The sequence below is a fragment of the Diadema setosum genome, chromosome 12 (genome assembly GCF_964275005.1).
Source record: "Diadema setosum chromosome 12, eeDiaSeto1, whole genome shotgun sequence".
NCBI classification, from domain to species: domain Eukaryota; kingdom Metazoa; phylum Echinodermata; class Echinoidea; order Diadematoida; family Diadematidae; genus Diadema; species Diadema setosum.
The window spans coordinates 14,361,514-14,385,931 of record NC_092696.1 but is presented as its reverse complement, the minus strand read 5'-3'; the positions used below and the strand labels follow the sequence as shown (position 1 = coordinate 14,385,931).

The 24,418-nt window shown below is 37.4% G+C and overlaps 1 protein-coding gene across 1 annotated transcript; it reads left to right on the top strand.

The window, feature by feature from the left end:
- The first annotated feature begins 10,720 nt into the window (after nt 1-10,720).
- Nucleotides 10,721-17,992, top strand: LOC140236185 (apoptosis regulator BAX-like). Its single transcript, XM_072316152.1, has 6 exons — nt 10,721-10,762; nt 13,011-13,095; nt 14,653-14,893; nt 15,613-15,748; nt 16,654-16,770; nt 17,517-17,992. The coding sequence occupies exons 2-6, from the start codon at nt 13,053-13,055 to the stop codon at nt 17,619-17,621; spliced, it is 642 nt and encodes a 213-aa protein (XP_072172253.1). The 5' UTR covers nt 10,721-10,762; nt 13,011-13,052; the 3' UTR covers nt 17,622-17,992.
- Nucleotides 17,993-24,418: the final 6,426 nt, after the last annotated feature.

Genomic DNA, 24,418 nt, shown 5'->3' with positions numbered 1-24,418 from the left:
TAACATCTAACATTAACCGTGTAAGATACCGGTCTCTTTTTTGCCTTTTGTACTTTTTTTTTTCTTCTTTCTTTTGTGTAACTTGGAAGGTACCATAGCCTTTGTTGTTGACTTTCTCGGAAAGAAAATATGGAAAATCGACTCCGCAGCCTCCGTGTTCATCACATTACAAAACAGTCCGTTCGACATCACGTATCATGGTACCGACAGAAAGATTTACTGGACCACCATCACGGGAATATTTGGAATATGGCGAGCTGACATCAATGACGGGGTAGAAGAGTTTCTTTACAATACAACAAAAAGTACGTGCACCTCAAAGAAAATTATTTTCTACCTCCTCGACTCTTTTCCAACTTAAGCAAGCCTGGCTGCACTTCTCTTTTACCTGTCGTGAAAATTCACTCAACATCTTTCATCTCTCTCTTTTGGTCGTTTTAACATTAATTATCTAATCATTAATTAATCATTGATTATAACATAATTTAATAACAGCTATTTAGGTATGCATTCCATGTATGTTTTTCTTATATTTTCTTGCATGAACATACAAGATATTCCATTTCTATTGCTATTATATCCCGGTCAATATTGTCATTTTCTCCCTCTTTATCTACTAACTATTCCGCAGGGCCCCATGGAATGGTTATTGATGAACAAACAAATTATCTGTATTTCGCCAACTACTACGAAGACGAAATTGCATCTCTGCGACTCGACGACATGAGTTCGTCAACGTTTGTCACCGGAACGGCCCACCCCCGATCGCCTGATATCGATCCAATCGGAGGGTGAGCATCACCAATTATAGAGACATCTTGGTAAAACAAAGAAGTCAAGACTGAAGATTTTCTTTTTTTCCAATTTAGTCGACATTTAGTAATTACCAATGTGCAGAAATATCATTGTATAAAGATATCAGGCTGATACGTATACTAAAAATAATGGGGTTATTCCACGAGCCCGACGCCCACGAGACATGCAGCCCATGAGCTCGACACTCGGCAATCAAGTCCCACACGAGTCCGACACTAGGCAAGAAAGGCCCACGAGATCAACATTATGTACATTGATTAAGCCCCGAAATGTATGAGTGTAGCACTCATCGGCCTTATTTAGTGTCGAGATCATGGGCTGTATGACTCGTGGGCTCTATGGCTCGTGGGTGTCGAACTCGTGACGTGCACCCGCATATAACACAGACTAATAAATGTCAACGTTTAAGATTCGAAGTGTGCCTATAGCTTGCATCTTTTTATGATTAAAATTTGACCAACGATTATAATAATAGTTTTCATCACTCCCATTTTGCCATTCCTAACTGTAACACTTTTCAAACGCGCAATGTTCATTATGTGGACACTCGTTTTCTACCTTGAATGTAGTCTACTATAGATGACACATGCCTAAAGTATCATTCCATAATGTAATAACAACGGTGAATGTAAAATATACTCTAGTAATACCCTCTTACCCTAAAATGTATATTTCTACCTTAAATGTAATAACGTGTAACCCTTAGGAATACAATAGGGCGGTGAGTTAGCTCAGTCGGTATAGCGTATCTGTCTCACGATCCTAAGGACCCCGGTTCGATACCCGGGTCCCACTGAGCAACTTGTATGTAACCATGCAGTCCCCTGTAGTAAGAGGCCAAACACTCTGTCCCTCGGATATGACATAAAATGGAGGTTCCATGTGTGAGAAAGTCACAACTCATGCAAGTAAAAGATCCCACATGACGTTACTTCATTTATATATCGCAAAGAGCAGGGTGTTTAACCCTATAAATCCCAATGGGGGCGCATTGTGCCTCCCCCCCCCCCCACCAGATTTTTATTCGTCCTTAATCCAATTTCAACCAAATTTGGTGACTTTTCCTAAAATCTTATTCCGAACATTTTGATATATAATGTAGTTGTATTTGATATCGCTGGTTGTCATGGCAACCATAACCTGACAACCATGTCAGTCAGATTCTGCATAGTTTTCTGTTCCAATTCAAAATTAACAATATTATAGTGTATAAAATGCGTGTTTCTTTGCTGAGATTTCCTGAAGAAGCAAAAATCAATGTGAAGAAGTTGTGGCCCTGAAGTGTTTTTCCTATTTTTTTCCTTTGTTTTCATGTGACAACAGCATAGAACAATAGATATAAGAGAGATACAACGATTGCCGTTCATTTTGTGTCATTTTGATTCCTTCACCCAAGTTATACCTCTAGCTTTATTTTGTTTATCACATTTTCAATCTGCAAACTAAGAATTTCAATATTATGGAAATATGAAATGTGATAAGTATGCATGTACCTATCCCAAACAATACTTTACAGGTCTCATAATGTATTTCTTTATGTTGTTATGAATAGCGCCCCCATGTAGTGACCTTGAGAAATTTCAACCATAACAAACTGATGAGGCTTGTCTTGCGCATCATTTGTGGCAAATAATGATTGATCTATAATAAAACATAGATACTGGGGATAAAGAAATGATACAGAAAACTCACGTTTTTAGCATATTATTTCCTATGTATTTCTTTATATTTTTGTAAATAGTGCCCTCTATGGGTGACCTTGAGAAAATTCAAATATGCGGTCATGTAGAGTATGAGTTGCTCTACCCATGTGTCAAATATGAAGATTAAACATCCAACAATAACAAAGTTATATAGGGGGCACAATGTGTCCCCCCCCCCCCATGCTCCTGAGAAGGGTCAAAATAGCTTGGGCTTTATAGGGATAACCCGGTGAAGTGGATGGTGCCGCCTTACATCGAACTGTACTGTGGGCTATCCAGCCATCTTTTCTTTAGATGGAAAAAATGAAACAAACAAATATCAACTCTAAATAAAAAAAGATAAAAAAAAAAAACCTTAAACGAAAAGCACGTCATTTAAATATAGGTTTTCCCGGCCAATTTCGCACTTTTTTCAGTCCAATTCCTAATTGGTGCATTCAGTTTAGCACAATTTAGCCTAGACGGCATGTTCGGTATTTCAATTTTATAATCTTTTCATTCAAATTCATTTTGGAGCATTCAAATTACCTATTACATCATTCGAATCAGCACTTTTTCAGTTCAAATTCGTAAGACAAGCACCATTTCGCAAATCGTTCATTCCATTTAGCACGATATAGTCACGTGATCACGTATACGCTGCGTTCGTTCATTCGAATTCATTCTTGAGCATCCAATTTCGCATTTACTGCAGTCAATTTAGCAGACACGTTTATGCTTTTATTCTGATATCACCTTTGCAACAGTACTTTCAAAATATGTGTATGTGTTTATAATGTTTGATAGTATTATTCCATTCACAGATACATTGGTCTTAAGTTTGTTTTGTCAATAATTGGGAGAAGGAGGTTTCAGTTTACATCGTGATTATTTCTTTCATCTGCATGTTTCATTATTTTCATTTGGTGGGTGCTAGATTACGTTAATTATCATCAGGAATAAATAAAAGTTCTTGGATCAGCTCTAGCCATCAATTTGTCAAGGATATTACCCTCAAATGCTTCTATGATTCTTTCCCCGTCTTCTTGAGAGATACGCCTGTACTAACTCGTGCTGCCATGACTGGACATAAGAAAGTGAAGTGAATCTATGGTATAACTGGTGCAAGCATGGCATGTATAGTTCTGATAACATGTATGAAAGAACAACAAACAGAACAACAAACTTGAGTTATTTAGGGTCAAAGATACCTTTACTATATACTTAACAGTGTGTGGATGAACAAAAATTAACATTTAAACACGTATAAATCACGGCTCTCACCTTTTCAAAATAAAAATAACATTACGCCAATTTGAATGAACATATTTGGAATTTGACTGCCCGTACGCGAAATTGAATGACTGAAATACCATTTTCCGCCAGTGCTGGCGAATTTGAATGACTGAAGAGCACGTGCCAATTTGAATGCCCGTTTTACGAATTCGAAAGGCACATGTGCGAATTTCATTGACCGAAATGCTAAATTGAACGAACAAGTTTCAATTTTGAATGACAGAATGTGCAGTGACGAGGATTTTCGCTAAATTGAATGAACCTTTTATCAAATGGACTGACAAAAGTGCGAAATTGGCCGGGAAAACCTATAGTAATACGACTTTAATACTCAGTCATTCTGCTCTGGGCCCCGTTGCAAGAAAGTTGCAATCAATTGCAAATAATTGCTTATTTTGAAACAACCATTCTGATTGGCTCAGGGTCTGCCCTATTAAGGAGACATGCATGCAACAGTGATTTTGATTGGCCAGTGACAATCAGTTGCAAGTTGCGTTTAAACGCAAAGTTTCTAGCAACGGGGCCCTGGTCTAATTATTCATATTGCACTGTAGTTTGATTTTCCATATGCATGATGTAACTAATTAATTACTTTTAGTATTTTATTATCTTTTTTAGATGGAAAAAATGAAACAAACAAATATCAACTCTAAATAAACAAAAAAAAAACTTAAACGAAAAGCATGTCATTTAAATAGTAATACGACTTTAATACTCAGTCATTCTGCTCTGGTCTAATTATTCATATTGCACTGTAGTTTGATTTTCCATATGCATGATGTAACTAATTAATTACTTTTAGTATTTTATTAAAATATGTGTGCTCATGGCAATTCGAATCGACCAAGTTTGATAGCTTTTTTTCTTATGATACATTTTGAATCACCTTTGTTCATCAGCAGTCCTGTACCTTTGCCACCATTAAGTATACACGTTGCAAAAAAAAAAAAAAAAATGTGATTTATTTATTTTTTTTTTTGGAATAATTTGTTACCGCTGTTTGTCGTATATAGGAATCTGTACTGGCTTTGTGACAACGGCTATAAATACCGTTCCCTGAGTGGAACAACAACAACAATAACAACGGTTAGCGGCAGTCCGGCAGGGGAATTGAGGGGCCTCAGTATTGATGTTCCGGGTAAGCTCCAACAATTTCTTACTCATTTCATATACAGAAATTACAACAAATCTCATATTTCAGCTAAAGAAAGATAACACTTGCCTTAAAAACACTCAAAATAAAAAAGAAATAAAACATGTTACCGTTGATATATCTTCGTATGAGAACCTACTTCTACTTGTATTAAATATTAAAAAAAAAAAACATTTTTTTTTTTTTTACAAAATATTAATAACATATGATATACAGTTCGTAACATTCATGAATAGCTGTGAGGGTATAACATCATCAACTTGGTCATATGAATATTCATTAGGACCCATCAAGAAATATTTTCCGGGGGGGGGGGGAAATGTGACATTTCAAAATGTCGTATCTTCCTTATTTCTTAGCCAATTTTTGTCATATTTGAACCGTTCTTTAGGGAATATTTTTATCTTTCTTTTGAAATTTACTTACTTTTGGGGTGAATTTCCTCTTTTACAGCCTACGCATACTGACTACTCCCATTAAAATCAGTACCCCACTTTCTCCCCCGTATCGTCTAATAATCCCCCAGATTCTGACAAAATTGATGACGTCATGTTGGCACGCATTATAATTCATTTCTGATACCTGTATTAAACTTTCGTGGTCTTTATTGTGTCTCACTGAATTGTATTCACACTCACAGACTCTTGAGAGATATTTAATCTGCTCTATCATAGACCAAGATCCTAAACGCAACTTAAGTATACTAAACCATGCATGATAATTGTATTTCATGATTAATTTCAGTTTTCTCTTCTGCCTTAAGGCCTTCAAACATTTTGACGCGAATTGTCTGTCCGTGTCTTCTACAGGATTGTTACCATGGCTACAACCGGAATAATTCCTATTTATCATTTATCATAAGCAGACGATGGTAGCTACCTCCCATATTTACAGAATTAAAAATGTACGCATGAATTCTTGAAATACATGTTATTGGAGTGATCACAGAGAAACAACCTTTGCCTAACGTTATGACTAATAAGATTGGGGCGACGCATATAAAATTAAGCTGGAATTTATATCAATTCAGTCATAGGATTAGAGATCGTCCTTACTATTGCTATCATTTCATTATTATTATCATTATTATCATTGTTGTTATTAAACTATTATCATTACTATTATTATCATCATCATCATCATTAGTAGTAGTAGAAGTAGTATAACACTATTATCATTGTTATTGTTGGTGTTGTGATTATTATGACTTTTATCATTCATTTATGTAATTGATTTTTGCTTGTTTTTGTGTGTGTGTGTTGTTAAAGAGATACCGAGAGAGATGGGAGAAATCAAAGTCACACTGGCCTCAATATATTCGAGAATATTATCAACACCATACTAATTGGTTTTTGTTGTCGGGAACATCACACATGTTATGAACTTTCTGTTTTCATGATTTGAAATTCCCTTTCAAAGATAGAATGGATATAAACCTATTATGTTGTGTGTCCCTTCATCTCATATATTTTCAGGGAGACAGACGTTTCTCTTTGAATCAACCTCTGACACAGTCCACGTACTGAAATCAGGCTACCCATTCAAAGAACTGACGAAGTTTCTGCATTATCCCGAGGGGGACAAGCTGAAAAATCTTCAGGTTTTCGAGGGCGCCGTCTACTGGCTCATTGGTGAGAACGTCGGAGTCATGACGGATTTCAGCAACCCGGACGACCCGCAGCCGAGCTTTTCTCTGTTTAGCCTGCCCAGTGGGATTGATGCCAACGCGCTCTGCTTTGCCCGGCCGTGACAATCGCTTTGTGTTCGTGCACTAACTTTTGGTAGTCTGTGTAGAATGAGATGGACTTTTGTCTGACCTCGTGGCTTTTACGTTCATACAGGTTTATATTCCACATTGCTTAGACTTATCAATATTCAGAACTATAGGTTGTTATTAGGTGGAGCACGACATGCCAAGGTGAACATGCGACCGAGTGACGACATCCACGTCGAGACCTTTAATCTGGATCTTTGTTTGTTTGTTTGTTTGTTTGTTTGTTCATTTTCTATCTGAGAAGATGGCTGGATAGCCCATATTCATCTTCTACCTCTCCTCATGTCTTATTTAATGGTAAATTATTTACAGATTGTATTATAATACGTGTAATTCGTTAATTCTACGGTTATCTATCAGCTGTGTGTTGATTGACCACCCATGCAGTCCTAATTTCACGTATGTATCCGAATCGTCCAATATATATTTTTCAAAGCATTTACGAAAGCTATATCTTTCCTCATAAAAGTTTTTTTTTTTTGGTATAATTGTATAGTTCCATAACAATAATTGATCTATCATCTGAGGCATGACATGTGAAAGACTGTGTCCTATCGATGGCTATAAAACTATGTTGAATGTCATAAATTATAAAACGTATTAACAGGCCTATCTGAAATACACGACTTTAACAACTCGAAAGCTGTAATGTGGAGCGAAATGACATAATAATATGAAGTGGTGTGTGGTAATTGTTGTTTTTGATTTGGGCGCGAAATTCTGCCCAGTATACTTGTAATATTTTCGTGCAGGATTTCACTCTGATATTTTTTTTTCTTTCTTTCTTGTTCCTTCTTGACAAAAGGAAGTTTATTCTTATTTGTATATCACTTGTGTTATTTCTCACTCCTAACGTTATTGTTTTCTTTTTATGCGTTTGCTATATAAAATCATAAAGGAACGTTTCTGAATGATCATGACACATTATTTGAGCTGAATATGAATAATGCATTAATAATCATACGCAATTTAGGGGCATTGTAAATACAAAACTTAAAAAAAAAATCATTGAATTGTCAAGGTTTATGTTAAATGAAATTATCTTGCTATTTTTCACAATTGACTTTTTTTTTAACAACACAAAAGCAGCTTTGCCAATATATATCATTTCATGACACTACGTTGACACTCTTTCAATGTATCTGATATCAAATTTCTGGGTATCACCTTCGATAATAGATTGTCTTGAAGACCACATAGTACCCAACATCTGTAGAATAATTTCACCTAATATTGGCATCATTATCAGACTGAAGTTGTATATTCCCTCCTCTTCGTTGATGACCTTCCATTCTTTCTTGATGACTTTCCATTCTTTCTCGATTTTACCTTGCTTAGATTATAGAATAATTTTAGCATGGAGACACATCCATCAAAATCTGTTAGATAAACTATTGTTATTACAAAAAAGTGATATAATTATTTATGGACTTGCCCTGCGTCCTTATTCATATGTATTATTTTTTGACGGAAATCTAAGCTTCACTTGATTCTATTCAATAATATGTAGTACAATCTAAACAGTAATGAAACAATTCCACGTGTTTTGAATTTGTCGTTTCCAAGAAACTAATCGTTTCATTAGTATCATAGTAGATGGTCCAATGATTTTCATTCACGCCTTTCAGGGATTTTGTTAGCTCAGCACATGAAGAATGAAAGTACACAGACTGGGTGAATAATATCATGACGGGAGTGCAGTCTTTATTATATAATAATTATGCTTGTATTTATTGTGTTAATACCGCTAATTTTCATTGTAGAGTCACGTACATTATTGTATTTTAGATCATTGTGATTTTCGTAGCCCAAAGGTATATTAGGCCCTATGTTGTGTGGAAAAGGAAAAAAAAAAATGTTGAAATTGGAAAATCGTAAGTCTAAAACAACAACAGCAATATGAATGTGTGTTATGTGCCTGTGTGTCTTCCTATTTTACAGTCAAATAATAAAGTTGCTCTAATACAGTAAGGTGTTTCTGCAATGTGACGTAGTGGTTTTGTACATGCTTTGCTTTTCATGACAGTAACTTTCAAAGTACTGATCAAAAGTAGTATGTACCCTACTTTCAAATATAGAATCACCTGAGAATAATCTGGATAATCACATGATTTACTTATTTTTCCTGGATTTAAACAATATCAAAATAAATGTGTTTTTTCGTCCTTGATGTGGATTTCGTTTGCTGTTCGGTTACAGCTTTGGGAGCATTAATGATGCTTCAAATACAAAACTACCAACATGAGAAGTTCTTATCTTCATTAAAGTTGGTTGAGAGTGCTCGTCATAATTTTGCTTGATATCCGACCTCTCGATCTCAATCTCTCTTCTTTCCACCTCTTCACATTCTCTCCCTCAACCCCCTCCCACCCCCCCCCCTCTCTCTCTCTCTCTTTCTCTTAACCCGTTGAGGACGAGGTCCGATTATACTTGGGCACGTGTCTATGAGAAATGTGTGTTGTAGAAAGAAAAAAAATCAGTCCGTGCTAAACGGATTAATGCGGAGATATACAGTTTTAATTATTATTGCGATTCTTTATACCATTCCGGTGTGTCCAGAGCTCTGTTTGTTGTTACACGTTGTTATAGATATATAGGCCTGTGACATATGTGTGTCTCATTATGATGTCATTTATCATCACCTTTCTTTTCGGGGGCCTTTAATACAAGCTGCGCTTTTAAATTTAGGCTCCTCCCCGTTGGTTACGACTACTACCATTATTTTGTAGCGATGTTAATTTAGTATTATTTATAGTTTCGAGTATTTATTTTGCACCTGTAGGCCTTCATACAAATTGACGTAATTAATATTATTGTATAGTACACTATAATTAGTGTCGTGATCATTTCACAATGTTATGTTTGTTTCATACGCTTGTAAACAAAATTTGAAATAAATTCAATATTAAATCATATCTAAAGCATACTGTAATGTAGAACAAAAAAATATATAGATTATATACATACATACATATATATATATATATATATATATATATATATACACTGTATATACTTTCTGCGAGAGGCAAACCTGAGTTATATTTCCCAATGAGGCCATCATCCCAGTCGAGCTATGCTTATGCTGACGGTCTCCTGCTTCCTTATTTAATCAAAATAAATGTAATGTACTGCCTTATTTGTATTATATGTAACTATCAATGTTTTACAAAGATTTATCTTTTATTTGAATGGATTTGAGAAGCAAAATGAATACGAGCGAACGAATCATCATTGGTTTATATCGGCAAATGTCGCGAAGACGGTCACAGAGAAAGAAAGAAAAAAAAAAGAAAAAAAGAAAAAGGAAGGAAGGAAAGAAAGAAGAAAGGAAGGAAAGAAGAAAGAAATTGTGACAGAAAGGGTGAAAACAACTTAAAGCACCTACTATCAATAATACAAGTTCTTCGTTCGGGACCTCTAATTGGCATTGAACACGCAGTGTTGGGCAAAAACCAGCAACTTTAGGGCTCACTCCTGTAAATAAAATGGAATGTAACAGATCCCAAAATAAATGAAGAAAAGAATAATTAAAAATCAATAATGCAGTTTGGCAAAAACAAAAACAAAAAGACAAAAACAAAACTGAATAGCTGCAGACATTGAGTATTCTGTGAGTTCCCCTACAAACTGTATTTTGGTTGGAAGATGAAAGCTTTTCTCATGAAATTTGAAGGGACTATCCCAAGTATTTCATTGGGGTACAGAAAATAATGTGATTTTTTGAGTGAAAAAAAAAACAAAAACAAAAACAAAAAAAAAACTTATATTTGTGGACCCTTGGACAGAGTTTGAGCTGAAGAACCCGCCTTGGAAATTGGATGGATTAAAGGGTACTAGGATCTCATTTATCCAGGGTAGTGAAGATGAAACACCTCATTCTCCCAGCTATTTTACATATTTTTTTGAATAATACGTCTCTATGGGGATTACCGGCGAGCGAGTGACCCCTTCACGCGAGAATTCACAAGAGTCAGACGCCCTCTACAGTGCAATCGTGTTGTCGATGAATCATTCAGACGAGGCACCATTCGAGCGGATGTAAGTGTAGAATTAAGCCTTTTGTCGACTTTTATTATATTTTACACAATAAAAAAACCCGAATACGTGTTTGCTGTTTCAGTGAAATGCATCATTATAAAGATATGATGTCAGTTTCAGACGTATTGGAATGCATTAGAGACGTACTCGTGATATCACAGTCCCACTTATTGCAATGCGTGTCAAGATTTAGCATGTTTAGATTAAAATTACTAAGACGTTGCCTTGTTTTAGTTACTAGAATTCTATGACTGGATCTGGATCTGGATCTGTTACTCTGAAAAGCTCAGGTTGAGCATCACTCAGAACGTGACTGTGACTGGAGCGTCGTTTAGTCCAAATGTGGATGCTTTTGTAGAGCTGTTTTGAAAACATTTGTGCTAGGTGGTTAATTGATGTAAGTTCTTCAGGCAATTTGTTCCACTCTCTTGCCATTTGGGGGAAATATGAGAATAAATGGGGTAGGGAATTCGATCGTGGAATCACCAGTTGTTTAGGTTTACAGCTCCTAGTTCTTATCTGTTTGCTTATGACAGAGTTCTGTAAACTCAAGAAAGCATTGATATGATGTCTAGGTCAACAAGGTCGTGAATGATTTTGTGGAACATGACGAGGCTACAGAGTTGTGTAAGTTCTGTGCTGGAGAAGGGGTAGTTTGAGGTTCCTCAACATAGTAGAAACAGAACTGTGATTACTGAAGTCTCCTGTGATTATGCAAGCTGCTCGACGTTGAACGGCCTCGATCTTATCGATGTTTTTCTTTGTGTGGGGGGACCATACAGAACTGTAGCCCGACCAGACGCTGTTACGCTATGCGAAAACAGCGTCTGACGAGCGCGGCATGCAGCCTCAAAGTGAGGAACCTCAACACAACTACAAAACTTAGGAAAATGTATACTTTTCTCCTTTAAACAGAATACTTTACTCACGTTAAATGCATGTTTCTGAGTATTACAGAAGAATAGTTCGCCACACTGGGTCCATGGAGACCACTGTGACTTGCGATAAGTCCGTGGAACAAATAAATGACACTTTCTGGTGCAATTCCTGACCGTCCGTCGGTACGTCGCGACGTACCATGTAAAGCGACTGGGCTGTGTATAGTTAGGCCTGGCGTGAAAGATTGTGTACCGTGTGGACATGCTGGATATGATGATCAATTTCGGTAAGTTTCATTGCGTACATTTGAATACTGATAGCATCAGATGTAGAATTAATATTGAAAAGTATACTCGTTGAGTTTGAGGTGACAAAAATGATGTTAAGTATCAAAATTCAAAGCTATCGTAATACGATTACGTCGCTCTCCTAGTGGTTGGTGGTCGCGCGCGTACAGCCCTGTCGCGACGTACCATGTACAGCGACTGGGCTGTGTATAGTTAACAGAACTGCAGAGTGCAGTATTCCACATGAGGTCGAACTAAGCTCTTGTAGGCTTGGGTTTTTACATGGGTTGGGGCATTATTGAGATTTCTTTGGATGAACCCATTAACACTGTTGGTCTTTGCCGAGATATTATCTATGTGACTGTTCCACTTCATATCTGACGAGAGGGTGACGAGAGGGTGACTCCTAGGTATTTATGCTGATTAAGACTATGTAGACTACTACTATGCAAGTGCCTTAGTGGCACTGTTCAACCGAAAGATCGGTCTGTATCTGGTCGTTGGGGATATGTTCCACGGAGACTGGGTCTGGCTTCACGTAATCCCCCCCATGTCTACGGAGGAGAGCAACAATAACATCAAAAAATAAGACTCCTCCGGACAGCTACAGACGGATCTCTGACTAAATGAGTATGCCTATGCCATATGGCACTGTGTGCAAGTGTGTATGCTACATAAAATCGGCGATAAAATGCAGTTTCATACTCTGTCGGCACTCAAGCCTGCAATGCATAATTGCTGCCCAAAATTTAAGTGAAACGTTAGAATTTCTATTAATTCGAACAATAGTAACATGCATTTGTAATCTCACTTTTGAAATTGACATAACATGACATCTATTCTACTATTCTAGTATTCTTGTAGTAGATCTATCATCTAACGGTTAGGACCCTAGATCTATTCTACATCATGAATTCATAGACCGACTGTCTAGGATGATTCCTTTCTTTTTCTTTTTCTTTTTTTCTTTTTTGTGGATCACATTCCATCATTTGGCTCCATGCAACATGCTGAAAGAGCGGTCTACATGTAGAATACCACAGAACGAGTGCCAATGTCTTTTTCTCTCTTTTTTTTTTCAGCTGCTGCATATAAATCTCTATACAGTCACAGGTCCCTGAACTATGGCTGAAGGCGGGTCTGACAGTGCTTGTGACGACACAGATGGTAAGATTACTAAGATTCGCCTAAGAAGAAGAATGAAAGAAAAAAAAAAAAGAAAGTGAGAAGCAGGAGGTCTTATACATGTACATCTAGGCCTTGGTAGTCTCTTCAGGGGTTTTAAAGGATGTTTAGTTCATTGTCATTAGTGAATTAACTCATTGTGTGACATGTTTGCACGCCCGACTCAGTCGACAGCATGCCACAAGTTGGCACACATATTCTGCTCAAATGCACAAACCCACCCAAACCAATCTATAAATCACCAAATGCAACAATACAATGAAAGTGTTTCTTGTGATTCCATTTCTTTCACACGTAACTTGTATTTTGTTCGATGATTGACTACGAAGCAGTATTCCCTACTGGATTCACAAGTAAATTCCAAGTTTCTGTTACTGTTTTGTGTGCAAAAGTCATTGTTGTGTTCAATATTGTAGCTATAGGCCAGGTTTTTTGTTTATTGTTGTACATAATTGCATATTTAATCATTCAAGCGTATTCTGACAGTGTGAAAATGCACCTAAGTTCAAAAAGTGCAGAAATCTAACTTACGAAGAATAAACTGTTTCTGTGGCAGACAATATGTGACCACCTACCTCAAAAAACCCCAAAATTCACCGATTATGATTCTCTGTAATGGACCATTATATGCATTTTGTCTTACCTGGAAAAGTAATTTTTCACTCTTCTCACTGTCAAAATTTTTTGTGACTGAAATGGAAATTAAGATACTGGTACTAGGAGTTTTTCTGGTCATTTTTTTTTTTTTCTTTTCTTTTCTGGACAGACACTGTTTTCACTGGGAAATAGATTTGCATAATTTCAGTGGTACTTCTGCATTGCAAATCTGAGTGAACTGTGCCTTCTAACTTGTTCTTATTTGAATAGCTTTTTGAATGAGATACGATGGTGCAATTCAAATAAGGTATATTTTAAAGCTTAATGTTTTCACAGTTGAAACTATGCAGAAATTTAGAATTCATTTTGGCCACTCTTTTGTTGGTTTTGTGCAGGTTGGTCACATAATTTCAGTACCTCTATTTAGTGCAAATTTTCTGAATTACACTTAACAAAACTATTAAAGGGACTATACTGCTGGTTGAGGTGGGGATTCATGTTTTGCACATTCCTAAGTGAGATAATGAGAAACCTTTTATGAAATATGGAAGAGCATGTAATTTTAAGAGGGGTTCAATGTTTATTTGATGAAAATTGGTTTTCAAATGGTTGAGATATCCAAAAAAGTGATGATAATAAAAGGCGACAGGCCACAACTTTATTGGGATCTCTTTGTTTCACTTTCTTTTTGGATATCTCAGCCATTTCAAAACCGATTTTGATAATCAAATAAAGTTTTGATACCCCATGGAATTGTATGCTCTTTGACCTCTCATAGAGTGGTTTCTGAATATCTTGCAAAATGTTAAAAGCTAAATCCTCACCTCAACCAGAACTGTACACGCCCTTTTAGCACTCATTACCTGCTATTAAAGCTCTGCTCTTGTTGATACAGTAAGGGTTTAAGAAGGTTGCACCATTTGATTTGCCTCCAACTAGCAGCCAGTCTGGTCATCGTACAGCGTCAGGTGAGCGAGGAGGATGTAGGCGCCCAGGCGACCGTGCTCCTCCAGCACTTCATCGTGGAGCGCTTTCAGCAGGATGGCTTCGAGGAAGCACCGCGGCTGGAGGACCTTCGCGGCGAGGTGGCCGTGCACCAGCGCCAGGACGTCGTGTGGAACGAGGTTGGCTCCATGCTGCGGGAGATCGGAGACACGCTGGACAGGGATCGGGAGCTGCAACGGTAAGAATCCCAGTCTAGGTAGCATACCATGAATATCACAGATTTATATGGGCAGGTGTGATTCCACGTTTCCTAGAAAGAGTAAAGTACAGTATTGCTTGTGCTCTCACGGTCAAAGTTGAGATTGTGTTTCTTTCAACGTCTACTACAATGTATACCATGGGTACATGAAGTCCGTACCACAGGCAGCAATCACCTTCAAAAATGATCACAGAGCCAACGTCAGTAGAAAAAGACAATGAAGGAAATGAAATGAATAAAGTTTCTATAGAAAGGTAACTGTAAAGTTTATTACTATTCTACTTTCATTGAATGGAAGCTTTCATCAAGACAGCATGAACATGAACGTATTTATTACATTGGTGTTTTTTGTTTGAAATTTCAACTCTGAACCCTGTAGAAAGCAAAAACAATCACAAAAGCTATCTCAAACAAAGTTTCAATATTAGTTTCAGCCTTTTTTGCATGTTATTGCTTCATTTGTAATCTTCAATGATACATAATTAGCTTATTATGCAATATTTGCATGTCTGTATATTATCATATTTCTTTTTTTCAAATATGAAGCTTCACACTTTTAATATTTTTCTATCAGAACTGAAAATCATTTGAAATACGGTAAGTGAAAATTGTCCTTTGAGGAAAACTTCTGATTTGCAGCTTAATAGGTATCTTTTTTGATCTAAGAATCGTCTGCATCTCCAATCTGTACTTTTCAGGATGATTGACTCTGTTCCAAACGACTCACCGATAGAAGCCATCATGGCGGTGGCCCACGTCATCTTCAGCGACGGCGAGATATCCTGGGGCAGGATCGTTGGCCTCTTCTACTTTGCTTACAGGATGTGTGCCAGGGTAAGTGCATGCATAATGTCCTAGACCCATTTTACAGTGCAGAAATGGGCCGAGCCCGGGCCAAGCCCAAGCTGAGCCTGGCCTCAATTGCGGTACTCGACCCTGCAATCCTCTCCATTTACAGTGGTGGGTTCGGTCCTGGCTTTTATTCAAACCTTCAATATTTTGTGGTAGTGGTGCTCTGCTTGTATACAACCGATTGTTACTGGGAGTGCTCCGGTCGCAATTTGGTACCGCATTTGGCCCAGTTTGCATTTACAGGGTCGAGACCAGGCTGAGACTACCTCCAGAGCTTGGCCAAATGCACAGCCGTTTTTGGTACCACAGTTGGCATTTTGCTCGTTTACAGTGAAAGGAAGGCCGGACTCGACCCGAGCCAAACCCAGCCTTCTCACTCACTGTAAACGAGGTCCTAGAATCTTGAGCTATACCCATGTCATGATTTGATTGCCTAAACTCTCAGGACATTAACTTATGGAGAACCCTCAATGACCTTACAGTTTTATTTTAATCTTCTTGATATCTTTAGTTTATGATATGTGAGTTTGTCCTTGTACAGTATATCAAAGCTTAAGGTTATTTTGGAAGTAGGGAATAGGTATCCAAGCAATATATGAAAAGAGTAGTCACCTTTCTAGACATTTGAACATATCAAAATTTGAACATGAAATAGCATTGCACAATTGGTTTTATTTGAATTCATGATACAGTGAATCATACCATTGTCTTGACTTGGCATACGCTATAAAGTTACAGAATACGTGGCACTCCTGTAAAAATGAGTTCTGTGTGTCCAATGGAAGACATATATTTCAAAATATTGACTGTAATTTTTCAAGTCCGTTGAACACGGTTCCTTTCACAGCAATTCACTCTGAGTCAATGTGTGGTACACCTCCATGCAGGCAATAGATTCCATGTTGAGGAATAACTTCCCGGAATGGATCAACAGGCTTATCAAGGAGGTCGTCAAATTTCTGGTCGTCAAATTTGCGCACTGGATCATCAACAGGGGAGGCTGGGTGAGTGCTCTATGATATGGTTTAAAAATGCAAGATCACTCACTATGATGCAGTCTGCTTTTACTTTCAGGTCCTCAACATTTCTGTTGACTTTGTCATCTTTTCCTTCTACGTGCTTTTTTTTTTTCATCCCATTCAGCATCTTGCTGTTCTTCCTCAACTGATGACTTCTGTGATTCGCTTTGGTCTTCTTCTCGATCTTCTCTTTGGTCTTCTTCTCGATCTTCTCTTTGGTCTTCTTCTCGATCTTCTCTTTGGTCTTCTTCTCGATCTTCTCTTTGTTCTTTTTCTCCATCTCCTCTTCATCTTTTTTCCTTGTCGACATTCTCCTTGGTTTTTTTTTTCTTTTCTTGCTCGTGTATTACTGCTTGTATCATTTTTCTTCTCATTTATGACGACTTTTGTTTACCTCTTTTTGTTCTTTTTATTCTTCTCTACTTCTCTTTCTTTGCTACTTTCCTTTTTATCTTCCTCTTTCCACTCCAACTACTTCAGTTGATACATGATTAGTGGTGTGGTTACTATTCTTAGAAAATATGTAAAAAGTCTGAATTAAGACTAGTTCATAATGGGATGGAAACACGGGAGAGGAAGGCTAGAGAGAGGCAACTTGGATCCATATTAAGTTCATCGAACTCTTACATCTTGCCTCAAGATTCATATGACTAATGTGTTCTTTATGAATGAATAGACAACAATGAGATAAATTATTCATTTGTTTTCCATTGGTTTCCTTGTCCTACCAGTTGGCCATCCGGGAGTACTTTGGCTCGCCAACATGGATCTGGGGTTCGTTGCTGGCCCTTTCCGGGAGCCTCGTGATGCTGTCCCTCTACCAGCTCAGGAAATGATCGGACAATGTGCTAGTCTTGTCCCAGGGAGAAAGTATTTTTTTTTTCTCCTCAAGTGACTCTGATGACTCATGCATACAGAGGTTCCATCCAGGACATGCATTCACACAAAGGAAAGGGTGACTGGTATGTGCTCTCTTGTAGAGATGTTGTTCTGTTCGCTGGAAGCGGAAGAATGGCACGACGGAGCGAAATCATGGCCGGGTGACGCTTTAAATGCAGTGTTCTGAAATGGAGGCTACCAGACATCACCTGTCATGTGAAATTTGGATGTGGGCCAGTGGTCTAAGAGTGCATTTTATTCGTTGCTGTACTTCGTGGGAATGCTGGGACTGTGCATTTACACCATACCAACAAGTTTGAATTCCGAATTTCCCCCACCTCCTCCTCAAAAAAAAAGTACTCTTCATTCCCCTTCACACTTGGGTTTCTGTTTCTTTGCTCAATGTTTCTGATAAATGACTGCCATAAGTCTTCATTGGCTAGTGCATTATGATGTGAGTCCATCACTGGTCACAAATTTCCTACCATGTGCACATGCACATGGTAACCTTTGGACTTTATATTAAAATCTTGAACATAATATGTAGATGTAAAGGTCATAAGAGAGGTGTTTTCATACGAGGAATTCAGCAGAAAAAGTAAGAAGTGAGGAGGAGGATGAAGAAGATGAGAAAAACAGGATAGAAACTTTGTTGTTGTTGTTTTAAAGAAAGAAACTTTGTCCCTTGACTCAGGTTGCTCTGTTTGACAAGCTATTACACCTACAGGTATGCCTCCACCAAAGAACTCAAGAAAACAGCATTCACTATAATGTAGTGGAAGAGGCAGTGCCATTTGTATCCATCGTTTTGTAAAGAATGTTTGGTGTAATCAATTTTTTTTTTCTTCTGTTTTCATTAAGGAATTCATTAAAAAAATTGTCTTCATTCACAAGCAATTCACACTCAGTTTGGGCATGATTGGTGCAAATTTTATGAGAGGTTAGGTGATGTTCTTACAAATTTGAAATTCTTTGAAGAAAAAAAAAATTATAGTATATCAAATTCCATCTCAGTTTTACCATAGTTTTGAAAGCTAAGCATCATCTGGATGAAATACAATTACCCCTCTAATGCTAGAGTCACGCACGGCCAGATTTCGTACCGAGTCCATAAGGAATTAAAACTGTATCATCCCGATTCGATCCGTAGAGACCCGCATTGACCTGCGTCGTAACCCATGTCAATTCCTGATGGATTCCGGGGGGGCTACGATACAGCATTGACAATTTTTTGGTCATGTTCAAAATTTTCTCACGGATTTCAATTCCGTATTAATATCCGAATTGACCCGGTTCGAACTGCATTGACTCACATCGACCTGCTGCAACCTGCAGCATAAAACCGTATGGACCCTTGCCGTACTGTATACTGCATTGCCTTCATGCAACGGATGATGACAAGGTTTACATACGGGTCAATACAGGTCTCTATGGCGGCTCAAACTGGAACGATACGGTTTTAATTCCTTATGGATGTGGCTCGAAATCCGGCTGCGTGTGACTGGAGCATAACTTGCCCTCTGTTCCGGGACTAATCCGGCTCATTTTCACCCGGATCAAATCCGTTTTGTGCCTGGGTCGTGTGTGACTCTAGCATAACTCTTGTGGTGTCCATTCAATTGTCAAGCTTTTTCATCAGTATCTTCTAAATTCCATCCAAATTTGACCCAGTTGTAAAGTTAGCAAAACCAATCAAGTGTACGCCGTAGCAGTGTGCTTCAGTCCAACAGGAAGGCCAGGGTGACACAGTGTGGATGAGGGGATTAGTTAATCTCTATTCATTGACAAATTATTTTCTCGTCATCTGAGCTGATCGGGGAGTGAAGATCTCCATCCTACCTTGTACGTCGTGGCAATCGACGAACAAAGCACAGCGTTGGTAAACTGAAATTCCACTGGGCATTCAACTTTGAATTTGTTTCAACTTTGGCATTTGAATTTGCATTTGACTCATTACTTTGGCACAGCTGCTTAATCTCCCCAATTCTAAAGGAAGCTTCATGAAAACTTTTTGTATCTCTTTTTTCTTTACAAGAGAGTATAAAAATTGTCTCAATTTGCAAATTAGCTGTGCCTGAGTTGTATTTGAAATGGGCAGAAAATGTTAAAGTTGTGGTATACTCAAAACGTTAAAATGCTCAAGGCGTCATATTCATACAGCCAATGCGTGACAATTGGGGTCTCGTAATTATGAAGACATACCTGACCAGACAACAGGGCTTGTGATATGTGTACATCATACTTTTTCATGAAATAAATGTATTTAGTTGCATGGACGCTTGCGTAGATAATTTTCCTGTTATGTTGTTGATCTTTATGTAATGGTTGTCCACTTTCAAGATGGGATGTGCTCATCTGTACTATGATTATGAAATGAGTTATTACCATCGAGCCACAATTTACAGTCATTTTGAGTATATTATTATGCTGCTACAGTCAAAATGCTGCAGATGTCATTAAGATGTTTTGTTTACTTCAGTCACAAGTTGATATTACTGACTGCACTCTGGCCGAAGTTCTTCTAGGTAGCCCAGTCGCCTGATCAACCAGTGTCTCATTAGCTTTATTATGTGGCCCACTGGGTCTGTTGCCATAGTGATGGACCACATCTCCAATATGTTGTCAAATTACAGTGCACTCCCAGGATTATAACGAGCACGGTTATAAGGAAATTCCGGTTACAACGAAGTAAAATTTCAGACTTAAACATTTTCAGCTCTGTGTATTTTTAGTGTTTATTTGTTCGGTTATAACAAAACTTTGATTTAACAAAACAAAACTGCCGGTCTCGAGGACTTCGTTATAACGGGAGTCCACTGTGCCAGAAAAATGAAAAGTCATTAACTGCACTTTGATATTCATGTTATCCGTTGATATCAAATTTTCAAGCAAAATCAATTTTCTCTTCTTGTTTCATATCATGAGCTTAAAATTATATATATAAAAAAAAACAACAAAATATTTATTGTATGATGGTTGTAGATTAGTCTGTTCACTATTAATTGGTTGTTGTTTTCTGAGAAGAGAACTGGTATTGTTTCAAAGTTTTGAAAGGAAATGCCATGAAGAATCAATCTTGTTTATATTTTTTGTTGAATGACAGTCATATAGCTGAAACCAGTGCCATATTTTCATGACAACTACTGAAGAGCAGGGCAATTCTAATGAAAGTTAACACTCAAAAAAAAAAAGGGGGGGGGGTCTTGTTGCTGGTAGCTGTGGTTCAGAAGTATTTGCCTATCAATGCGCTAGGATTCAGAGCAAAAACCACTGAAATAGGGTGTGCTGTGTTAGGATGAGAGTAAAGTTTTGCCGTGGTTGAGATGTAGCAGGTTTTTATGCAACATGTCACCTTACGTCATTTGTTTTATCTATGTTTACACTTTCCATTTACTGCCATTCCATTTACCCTGTGCATTGTTCTTAGGAGTAGTTTATTAGGAGTATGTAGTTTAGGAAGAAATTCAGTTGCATGTTGAAGTGAAGCATACCAGCCCTCTCCATACCCCCCCCCCCCCTTACAAAATTTAGATGTGTGATAAGTGATACAATTTTTTAATGTAACTTCAGAAGTTAAAGGATCTGCGAATATTTTAGAGAACTGCAAAGATAAGATTGCAAAGTGACCTATTTGTTACATAAAGAGGTAATTCGCTGCATCTTTCATTTGCGGTGGGATTTCTGACCAAGACTACTAAAAGACCAATTACAGACAGCAATGAAATACAGCCCTTACATGTAACTGTAAAAAAAAAAACAAACAAACAAACAAACAAACAAACAAACAAACAAACAAACAAACAAACAAACAAACAAACAAACAAACAAACAAACAAACAAACAAACAAACAAACAAAACAAAACAAAACAGAACAAAACAAAAAACTGTGTGTTGCTTTTTTGAGTTCTTTGCTGTTGTTATTTCTTTTAATGGTTGGCATAATTATTTAAGGACCTGCCAGATTTTTCCCCATATCAATCAAAAGCAATCATGCAGAACTGGAAAAACACTGATTTTCTTGAAATGTTCTTGTGACGATGACACCTCCACTTAAAATTTTCATTCACCACTTCAGAAAAACAGGCACGCAACATGTCCTATGATGGTGAAGTACATTATTATTATAATGAAAAAAATTCATGAAATCTTTCTGGATTGTGCAATTACCCATCAATATTTGATTCTCTGGACAAAGTGACAATTGTATTAATTTCAATCATCATTATGCATAACAAGTAGGCTGTACTGTCATCTAAACTTACGTAATATAAATTTTATTTGTATATATTATGTAAACATGTCAAGACTGTACAGGTGAAATCACATGCATCTATTTGTTTGGTCAGTAAAATGGATCTTTTTTGTTGTCATGTCATCATAGGACTTTATGAGTGGATCACCAGTTTGTTCATCATGAGAGAGAGAGAGGGGGAAAAAAGCTGCCAGCAAATTTGTAGTACACCATGTAATTCAGAAATCCTCTTATACATTTACAATATGTGAGTGTTAGAGCATGTGATGGTATATTTATGTAGGGTTGAGTTGAGTGTAATCGTTTTTGATGATTTCTTGATATTTCATGAGTACTATTTTGTTCTTGTGTTGTCTGTACTGGAACTGTGGTTGCCACTTTATATGTTGCAACTCAAGCCAATCATTGTATTTTATCAACATTGGATTTTATAGTTTACCAGAAGTGGTATTGTCATTATTGATTAAAAGATAAGACTAATTGAATTTCTTCTATACAACACTTTGTCATGCGTCCAATTTCAAGAGTACATTATACAATAATTATGTGTTTATACAGTTGCATGACGTTTCATCAGAAACAGTGTATACCAGTGTCCTTAATGAACCTACTCACTTCCTTTTCCTCTTCCATTTAGGCATCAAATGCAATCATATTGTTGGTTGTTTGTACTGCTTTTTATTTCCCCCACTGAACTTGATTTAACAATTCACATTAATCCATTCATTTCCTTTGCTTCAGAACCAGGTGCTACGTAAGTTTGTTTGTTTGTTTTTCTTTTCTTTTCTTTTCATTTCTTTTATTTTTCACCACTTGACCGTTCGTTAAACATATTTTCAAATTGTTGCGGAACACTTTTCCGAGAATTAATTTTACTTGTCCACAAAGAAAGTAGAAAAAAAAAATGTATGAAAATGATATAGAAAATCACTTGTAAGTCAAGGGCTTAATAGAGCAAAATCATTGCACACATTGACAAACTTGGTTCGATTTGGCTTGAGTATTGGTGTTGCATTCACGAATTCTTCACGAATGTGTTGGAAAGTTGATGAAATGAAATCGAAGTGCTGTGCATCATTAAAGGGGATGGCTAGTAACTGATCAGTGGGAATCAGTGGGAATGCTGAGGGATGATTGTTCCAATCCTTGTGGGATTCATTTAAGAGTACATTATATATCTATTCTTGTGTGAAAATTATTTGCTTCAGAATGGTCTCATATTCAAGTAATGTGCAGTTTAATGCTTCCAGGTAAGCGTCCCTGGTCAGTGACGGGGCATTAATCTGCACATTACTTGAATACGAGACCGTTCTGAAGCAAATGATTTTCACACAACAGTAGATATATAATGTACTCTTAAATGAATCCCACAAGGATTGGAACAATCATCCCTCAGCATTCCCACTGATTCCCACTGATCGGTTACTAGCCATCCCCTTTAAGCCGTCATTATATTTGGGCTTCTGTACGGATGACTTAGTGGGGTGGTGGGGTGAAAAAAAAAAATGAATAGGCGACTTCAAAACGTTTGTTGGCCTAGTTTCGGCAAGCATTTTTTTTTCCGTTGTTCCAAAGCACTTGCCTGACTCTTATTTTCACTTGCTCGGGACAATCGGGCAAGTGCGAATGTAGTATCTTGTTGAAAACATAGATTCCCTTTCTCATGTTAAACTTGGTGCTATGTCGGACAAGACTCGGTGAAGCTGTCAGATTGTCAAAATTCAGTAAGGTGGTAATGATTTTCATGTGAGTTTGAGTACATATGTGTAAATAAATAAGTTGGGTAAACACACACACACACACACACACACACACACACACACATACACAGGTAATAACAAGGGTCAACTGCGTAATAATATGGACCTCCAATCGAAGCGTTGCTGATAATTTCCATGCATCGAAGTCACACATTCACGAGCACAGAATATAGAGCCCTATACAATTTTTTTTTCGTCACTTACATTGTTCTAAATAGCCTTGTGAAAATGATGTAATCAATGAGATATTATAGCAATGTAAGCTTCCATAGTTCTGCTGATTGTCACGTGATGAGGAGGTGTTGGGGTCCTGTGAACGCCCATTGTGGCTTCAAAGAGGAAATTAATGAGAAGAAAAGCTTCAGGGTTCGAATCCTGCTGTGGCACGTGTGGTCTTTGAAGAAGACGATTTACCCCCAAAACGCCCCTCCCTATATCCACGTTACAAGAATGACTATCCGTATTAGCCTATGACTAGAGCCCCTCACCGACAGTGATCTGGCTTTATTTAGGATGATAATCCGCACAGAGGGTCTTATTCGAGACTTTAACAGCCAGGCAAGGGGTACAAGTGCTAGATTTGCGCCTAGAGGACACCCGTGTGTTCCATGATTGTGACAAAGTGTAGTCTCAAATAATTCGCGTGGTGTGGTACATTATGTAAACTTATTAAAGCCAAGAAACCTAGCAAAACATACAATTTTTTTAATTACTTTTATCGTTACGATGATGGTAATAATA

What these genes read in the sequence shown, in the direction of transcription:
- LOC140236185 (XM_072316152.1), top strand. Translation starts at nt 13,053, where the DNA reads ATGGCTGAAGGCGGGTCTGACAGTGCTTGTGACGACACAGATG. An exon ending in TGCTTGTGACGACACAGATG is followed by an intron (nt 13,096 to 14,652) that starts GTAAGATTACTA and finishes TCCAACTAGCAG; the next exon opens with CCAGTCTGGTCATCGTACAG. An exon ending in AGGGATCGGGAGCTGCAACG is followed by an intron (nt 14,894 to 15,612) that starts GTAAGAATCCCA and finishes TGTACTTTTCAG; the next exon opens with GATGATTGACTCTGTTCCAA.